This window comes from Corapipo altera, unplaced genomic scaffold (assembly GCF_003945725.1).
Source record: "Corapipo altera isolate COAL_440 unplaced genomic scaffold, ASM394572v1 71, whole genome shotgun sequence".
In the NCBI taxonomy this organism is placed as follows: domain Eukaryota; kingdom Metazoa; phylum Chordata; class Aves; order Passeriformes; family Pipridae; genus Corapipo; species Corapipo altera.
In genome coordinates, this window is record NW_020884916.1 from 954,286 (window position 1) to 962,542 (window position 8,257).

The following is an 8,257-nucleotide window of genomic DNA, read 5'->3' on the forward strand; positions in this document are numbered from 1 at the left end:
AGGATTTTTTTTTTTTTGTGGTCTTTTTTAATGTCATAATAATTTACCGTGTTAACATTCATTGTTCTTACATAGACACTGGGTTACAGAGTACTGGAGCCTCCAGCGACAGCCCCTGGTCCTGTCCCGTCCCATCCCCTGCTGTCACTGGGCCCTGGGGATGGAGCAGACGGATGTGGCTGCGCTGCAGCTCAGGATAAACCAACCTGTCACAATTCCTGGTTTCCCCTCTCCTCTACTTTCTCCTAAAGCACGGGCTGAGGCACCAACCCTTTCTCCATGGATTTCGGTGGGATTACGAGGTGCTCAGCACCACTGAAAATCTTGCACTGACTCTCTTAAAAATTTTTTTCCCCCCTACTTTGCAGTCTGCAGCAGGAATTCGGCACTGCTGGAGGCCACTCTGCCTCGGGGTGGGCAGGGAAGTCCCCCTGGTGCAGCACCTGAGCTCGGCCGCAGATCCTTCTCCGCGCACGCACACGCTGGCAGCGTGTTTTAAGGCAGTGGTCCACAACAGAGTCTCTGGGGTCCTGGGGGTCCTGGGCAGGCACGAGGGTGGGGGAGAGAACGTTGCCCTCTTGCGTGGAGTGGCTGGATGCAGTTTTGGAGCAGGGATGGGGTGGGGGGCGGGTGCTGTGTGAGTGCACTGGGAGTGAGGTGGGACAGTGTGGGGGCTGTTGTGGCGGTGCCCGTGCGAGGGCTGGCTTCCTCCTACACTGCATGTGTTTCCTGGCTCCCTCGCTGCTTTTCCAAAGAAATGTTTATCTGCAGGATTTAGTTAACAAGCTTTACACTCAGTGATTGCTGCGGTCCCTCAGCCTGTCCCTGCCTGACCTGGTCACTCCGCTTCTGCACGTGGCTCCATGGGGCAGCTGCCAGCTCGGCCCTGGCACTGCAGGTAGGCCCTCTTTGCAATGCCTTTTAATTGTGGAATCTCGGAGTTTAAGCACTTTCCTATCCAGGCTGGAGGCAGAGAAGCAAGGGAATACAGCACTACCACTGCTGCAAGGTCACAGGTGTCTGCCCTGGGGAAGGGACAGTGATCCTGCAGCACGGGGAGGAGGGGAGGGTTGTCCTCACACACTGGAAAATCCTCCCTGTTCTGCAGGAACACCACAAGGACAAAAGTGCTCAGTGTCCTTTCGGCTTGTGAGCCACTGCTCTGTGTGCTCCAGCCCTGCCTTCCTCCTGCACCTCCTCCTCAAACCAGCTCAGACCCCCTCACCATCACGTGCTCCCACCGAGCACATCACTGTGGTGCCGTGGGTGGTGGTCATGGCCCAAGGACTGAGCAGAGGGCTAAAAAGATTTAAAAAAACCCGAAAACAAAACAGGACCGACCCCTAATGTTGGGTTTGGAACAGTGGCTTTCAGGGCTAGAATTAAAAATAGAGATACATGGGTATATTGTACAGGTGAGAGGCGGCTGTTGTCTGCACACCCGTGCAGGTGGGACCTGCTATGTACACGCTCCGACTGCACTACCAGTGACTCGCTTCGTAAAAAAAAAAATGAAATAAATACAACCATGAGTTTAAAAAATAATAAATGCTGCAGTCCCCACAGCTGCTGCCTGTCCCCAGGCTGCCAGGGTGTCCCACAGCCGAGGCCTGGACACGTGGAGTGAGCGGAGAGGAGCCGCCGTGCCCCGACGTGGGACGTGCTGGAGGTGAGGCCGGGGGGCTGCAGGGGGGTCCCAGGCTCCCCTATGGCTTTTGAAGGGGTGGGTGGGCTGGGGAGCAGCCAGTGCCAGGGCTGGGAACTTGGGTCTCTTCTGGCACTGGCTCCTCCGTGGCAGCCGCTGCTGATGCTGGAAGGGAGGGCAGGGAGTTGCCCATCCCACGGGGAGTGGGGAGAGGGTGGGTGCCTGCTCCTGTCAGTCCCGGGAGAGGATGAGTGGCTGCTCCTGCCTGTGTTGGGAGGGCAGGGTGGGCACAGGGAGTCCTGGGGCTGGCAGCAGCGGGGGGCAGTTTTAGAGGGCAGGGAAATGCCAGAGTGAGCAGTGTACGGGGGTGAGCCATGTATGGGGGAGCAGGAGGGTGGGAGGGAAGGACATGTCCGGGCAGCCCCAGGCTGGCCCTTTGGGAGGCTCTGGGATGATCCCCAGAGTCCGGCTCAGTGCAGGGAGCCACGGGGAAGGCACAGCCACAGGGCACGTGCGTGCAGCTCCCTGCACAGAGAGCCTGGGCCAGCGGCTTCCCAGTGGGGTGAGCAGAGAAGGGATGCACAGGGATGGAAGGGGACAAGCAGGGGATGGCTCATCAGTGTCACTCGGTCAAGCCAGGCAGGGACAGGCAGGAGAGCTTGGGACAGCCTGTCCCCAGCCCCCAGGACAGGGTTGCTGCACTCTCCCCCTCTGCCACGCTCCTGCTGTGGGTCCCAGACGAACAGAGCCCAGACCTGAGGCTCCCACAGCCGCTCCCGGCTGCTGGCCCTGACGCACACCGAGTCCTCGAGTCCTGGGCAGAGGGTCTGAGCTCTCCATGCTGCTGTCCTGCCCCCGGAGCCAGGCCCCTGCCCCGCCGCCTCACCTGCGGCCCCGCGCTCCGCCGTCACTTCAGCAGGGAGATGTCGTCGGCAAAGTCGTCGTGGTCGCGGCGCAGGCAGCGGAAGCAGCGCCACTGGAACACCATGAGGCAGAGGGGCAGCATGAAGAGGGCGCAGATGGCCGCCATGACGTAGGCGATGGTCATCAGGGTGGACTCGTCCGTCTGCGGGATGTTGTAGCCGCAGTCCTCCATGTTGGAGTGCAGGTGGGGCCCGTCCACCGCCGCTGTCCGGAACTCGTCGTGCACTGCTGGGGGGAAGGCAGGGCTCTGGCTACTGCACTCCCACGGCCCCTCTGCCCTTCTCTCCCTCCCTCCAGGCCCAGTGCTCACCGTGGCAGGCGCTGACAGCGAAGCCAATGCGCTTGCGGGCACGGTCGAAGACCACGTAGAAGCCCTCCATGATCACGGCGCCCATGACGGTGCCAGTGGAGGACTGGGAGATGGCAAACTTGTAGCAGTCATCCTGAGAGGTGGCCACGTCCTCCACCGGGCGCAGATATTGCTGCAGGGAGAGAGGTGCTGTCAGGAAAGGGGGCAGGGAGGCAGCTGTGCCCACCCAGCGTGGTCCTGCTGGTCCTGCTGCTCCAGCCCACTCTGGCTGGGCCAACGTTCACCTGGGGCAGGATGGTGATCCGGAAGGACTGGTTGGTGGCCTCCCCCATCAGGTAGAGGGACAGGACTGGGAAGATGTGCCAGGGGGTGGTGCCGACCTGCCAGCAAACCAGCTGCTCCCCCAGCCAGAAGCCATCTGGGAACTTCTCCGTCTGCCAGAGGGAAAGAGGAGGTGAGCGGAGCCAAGCTGGGTAGGCAGCAGAGATGCCAGGCTGGTAAGGGGCAGCTGTGCTGCCCACAGGCCTGGCGATGTGCCTGTGGGGAAGAGATGGGTTTCACTGACCGAAGACGCAGTTTTGATGGATTTCACTGCAGCCTCAAACACCTTCTTTGGCAGCCTGAGGTTGGTGGTCCCGCTGTCCACGATGCTCTTGTCGTAGTTGTACTGGGGGCAGAAGAGGGGTGACCCAGGTGCAGGACCAGAGCCCTGCTCCCCTCCCAACCCCCCCCCACCAGTAGCAGGTCCCTCCAGCGCCGTGGCCCAGCTGAGCCCGGGGGGCAGGTGCCCTGGGGCCCCCTCACCTCTTTGCAGTCCATGTTCAGGTCCTGACCGTTGACCTCCAGCTTGACAATGATGACCTCGTAGTACCACTCCTTGCGGATGGGGGTGTACCAGATGTCCCCCACGTACAGCGAGCGGTCGATGCCACCGATGATCTGCAGCGGAGACACAGAGGCGCTGCCACCACGTGCCACCAGAGCCCCGTGGGAGCCCCTGGCAACCTCCCCCTGCCTGCAGAGCCCTCACCATGCTGCCTCCCACCGAGGCCACGGCCTCCGTCTCGTTGGGCGAGAAGCCCGTCCCACACAGCTGCAGGGAGAAGATGTTGGGCACCCGTGTCTGCTTCACCAGGGAGTCAAAGAAGGGCTCCAGGCTGTCGTCAGGCTGGTGGGAGGAGAAAGCAGAGACAGGCCAGGGATGTGTCAGCGCTGTCCCTTCTCCAGGGGCTCTCCGTGCCCAGGGGAGCTCCCCTCGCTGGGACTGCTGTGCCCCAGGGGACAGAGCTGAGGGAAGAGGCAGCTGAAGCCTGCTCGTGCTCACATGTGCTGGCAGGGCCAGGCTGCTGCCAGCCAGGACTCACCCGGGCAATCTCGGCGTACGCCAGCCCCAGGATCCCTTCCCAGTTGGAGCCATTGATGAAGAATTTGTCTGACTCCGTGATGGCAGCGATGTTGGCTCTGACGGTGACGTTGGGGCCATGGGGGATGGTGACCAGGTCAGTGCCCAGTTCCCCTTCCCACTTGCCCTGGGTGTAGGGCACATACACCCCTTTCCGCAGGTCACGGTAGGTGCTGGACCTGCAAAGGCATCAAAGGGACGAGTAAGACTGGAAGGGGCCGTGTGGATCCTGCTATTCCAGAGACCAGTTGGTATTTGGCAGGGTCTGGCCAGACCCCAGCAAGAAGGGGCAGTGTGCCACTGTGGGGCTGGGACAGTGGCTCTGCTCTGTGTCCCCCCACATACTCACAGCTGCCGCTGGTAGTATCTCCGGAGGAAGGGGTGCGGCGCAGCTCCCACAGCAAAGTTACTGCTCCCTGTGTCCACCAGGATGTTCAGCTGGGGAAGAGAGACAGGGAGGTGCATGAGTGCAGTGGGACCCTCTTTTGCTGTGCCCAGAGAGGAGAGAAGAAGGTGGCAGAGCAGGAGGCAGCGACATCAGGGTGTTGGACAAGCAAACACTGTCCGGCACCATGCGAAGAGAGCATGAGTTCCTCACTCAGCACAGTCTGGCCTCAGCCCCCCAGTCCACGGGATTTGGGAAGCACCTGGCAGGTATCATGGGTCTGAAGAGCAGCAGTAAGACAGGGTGCATAGGCTCCCCTTGCCAGGAAAGCTGATTTGCTGGCAGAGCTGGTGGGAAGGATCGCTGTGCCCGCTAATCACCACCCATATGCCGAGCCCTGCTCCCGATTCATTCCTCCTGTGCGGGATTACCAGGTTTGGCAAACATCCCACCGGCAGGGCTGGGAGAGGGCCAGCTGGATCCTGCCCCCAGCTGACCCCTGCCTGTGGCCCCTGCAGGCAGTGGGGTGGGACTGCCAGAGTGGAATTGCCAGGGCAGGATTGCTGGAGTGGGTTTGCTGGAGTGGGATTGCTGGGGTGGGAATGGGGCTCCCAGCCCTGCAGGGCAGCAGTGCCTGGGGTGAGCCCTGACCCCAGCCCCGGGGGTTGCTTCACAGCACCACCCCAGCCAGCACTGCCAGGGCTTGGGCCCTTAATCTGTGGAGTCAGAGGGCAGAGAAGGAGGTTAATGCGCTTGTGCTAATCGCAGGAGTGCTGGGCTGCAGCTGCTGAGTGTTCTCCACAGCCACCTGACAGGGGCTGCCATGTCCTGGGTGCCCTGTGCCCTAGCCCTGCTGCCTTGCACTGGGGGACGGCCTCCCCTGGCCAACTTCCTGCCATGGGGAACGTTTCAGGCCACGGGTAAAGATCAGAGCAGCACATCTGCCCCTCTGATATCCACCCTGGGTGAGTGCCAGCTCAGCACCTGCTGCACAGCCCGACCTTCCCCTGGCAACCGGCACCTGCGCCGCTCCCAGGGCTGTTCCCAGTTCTGTGGGTGGGTCACCAGGGGCCACCTGCTCCACAGAGTACATCTCCAACCCCCAGGGCACCCAGAGGAGACAGGTTTCCCTGGAGAAAGACCTGCTGAGCTGATGCTACAGGGAGAGAAGGAAGCGAGGAAGGGGTTTTGCTCTCGCAGGCTCCATCCTGCTGACAGGGTCACGCACAGGACCCACGTGGAGAGGACCTGGATCCTTGAGACTCAGCCCAGCCATCCATTCAGGCCAGGACACAGCACGTGAACCGGGGAGGCCAGGACATGTGTGACAGGGATGCTGTCTGAAACCTGTCCCTGGAAGTGACAGCCCCTCCAGGCACCTCAGCAGCAGCACTGGCTCTGTGCCACGCGTGTCCTAGTGCTCAGTGTCGCTCCTGGAGACTAAGCCTGTGCCATCTGTCCCAAAACACCAGCTCTCGATGCTTGTCTCACCCCTCTTCCCTCTGTGTTTATGAATCAGCCAGTCCTGGGGAGCCAGGGAAACCAACACGCTTGGGCACATGGAGTGTGTGAGCAATCGGCTGCTGACGGTGACTTGGCAGTGCAGCACAGCTCAGAACCAAAATTAAAGCACAAGAGGATACAGAAACTCCCTTGTCAGCACCAGGAAGGTGAAAGGAAAGCTGAGGAGATGGATCACCATCTCCCTGCTGTATGTGACCCTTTGGGAAGGATGCAGGCACCCCTCGGGACAAATATGCCCCTGATTTCCTGCGAAGGCACAGCCAAACTCTTTCATATGAATCTTTTAATTCCGTTGCAACGCCTGCAGGGATTTTGCTCCAGCACACACACACACACATACCACACACACATTTGGAAGCAATCCAAGGCTGGAAGATGCTGCCCAAAAGGGCGACTGGCTCCGGAACGCACGAGTGCCTGGGAACAGGTGGTTAGCACGGAAATTATTTGGCAGCTGCGACACGTGGCAGGCAGGAGATGATGAAATCACATTTAAAACTAGATTTCAGAAATAATCTCCTCCCTTTTTTTCCCCCTAAATGCACCCTGCCAGAGCAGAGAATAAATCCCAGGCACACAGGGACAACACGACGCCGCTCCCAGAGATCCGATTTTCGTGGTGGTGACATTATTCTCCTGTCCACGGCTCACGTCTCGCTCACATGGCTCTCCCCCACCACACACACAGGGCACAGCCAGCTCGTGGGGAAAAGCCAGCCTTTATTTCAGAGCCTGCGTGGGCACTGGGTGTTTTGGCAGCACCCAAAAAGTGGCGGTGGCAGGCACAAGGGAACGTGGCCCCATGCTGGGAGGAGTGCAGAGCCTCGAGTGCTGGGCTGGCCCTCTCGGGTCCCTGAGCCAGACTTGCTGCTGGCAGCAGTGGGGATCAGTTTGGGCACAAAGGGATTTGGCAGCAGGAGCCTCCACGATCTCACCCCTAAAAGCGGGGAGGAGCTGCTCTCCCCGTGCTGTGTGACCCGGCCATCAGCACCCATCCTGTCCCCAGCAGGAAGGCACACGGTGCCACAACGTGAGCTGGGCAGCGCAGCTCCAGGACGTGAGGGATGCTGACAGAAAGATGGAGAAGGAGCAGAAGCTGGTGATGCACCAGCTCCCTTTCCAGCCAGACCACCCCATTTTCCTACCCTTTGCCTCCCCATGCTGCCCCGACTCCTGTGCAGCGACAGCCTGCACGAGATCCCCGGGAAAACAAAGCTCTGGAGGATTTCTGGAGAATTTCCCCGGGTCGGGAGCAGCACATGGACCCGGGCAGCAGCTGCGCCAGGGGCTGCGCCGGGAGGAACGTGCCAAGCACGGCTTGGCCGTGGCTTCTTCGAGCCTGGCTGTGCCCGCTCCAGGCGGGTGCGGGGCTGTGCAGCCACATCCCTCGCTGCCCACACACGGCGACTGCCTGAGTGGCAGCAAGCTTTGGCTCGGGAGAGGGGATGGATGGAAGAAGGGAGGGAGGGATGGAAGGGGGAAGGGATGGATGGAGGGATGCAGCCCCGCACGCAGAGGCACACGCAGCACCCGCTGCCTCTCCCCGGAGTGCCCGGGCAGCCCGGGAGTGCTGGGGTGACCTTCGGCGGGCGCCTGCGGCCAGTGTTCGCCAAAAGGCAGCAGGAAAAGCATCACCCGAGCGATGAGGAGAGACGGGAAGCGCGGGCTGTGCAGCGAGAGCCGCGCAGCCATGGTGGCACCCGCAGAGCCTCTGCTCTGCGCCCCCGGAGGGGGACTCGCAGCCCCCCGGGGCGCGGGGAACGCAGAGGGATGCGGGAGATGCGGGGGATGCGAGAGATGCGGGGGATCCATCCCCTCCCACCTCACCTTCTGCGGGGGGCTGCCCACCGTCATCTCCACGTAGTACCCCTGCCCGGACTTGCCCCGCAGGTTGTCGATCATCTCCACGAAGCTGCCGGCGCGCTCGGGCTCGGCGTCCAGCGGCGCCCGGCGCTGCCGGAGCCCCGACGGCGGGGCCGCTCCGCCCCGCAGCGGCAGCCGGATGCGCGGCGGGGCCGGGAGGGCGCGCACGGCCCCCAGCCACAGCAGGAGCAGCAGCCAGGGCCA

At 61.8% G+C, this 8,257-nt stretch overlaps 1 protein-coding gene across 2 annotated transcripts; it reads right to left on the reverse strand.

Annotated features, from left to right (window-relative positions):
• Positions 1 to 4: 4 nt before the first annotated feature.
• On the reverse strand, positions 5 to 8,251 carry BACE1 (beta-secretase 1). 2 transcript variants are annotated; one of them, XM_027655398.1, is made up of 9 exons: positions 8,018 to 8,251; positions 4,631 to 4,719; positions 4,244 to 4,460; positions 3,910 to 4,047; positions 3,684 to 3,818; positions 3,445 to 3,546; positions 3,164 to 3,313; positions 2,880 to 3,051; positions 5 to 2,794 (listed from the first exon to the last, which is right to left on the reverse strand). In XM_027655398.1, exons 1-9 carry the CDS (start codon positions 8,090 to 8,092, stop codon positions 2,553 to 2,555), a joined length of 1,320 nt encoding a protein of 439 aa, XP_027511199.1. In that variant the 5' UTR covers positions 8,093 to 8,251; the 3' UTR covers positions 5 to 2,552. The 2 variants fall into 2 exon arrangements, with proteins under 2 accessions (XP_027511199.1, XP_027511198.1); XM_027655397.1 differs by having other exon boundaries at positions 5 to 2,797.
• Positions 8,252 to 8,257: the final 6 nt, after the last annotated feature.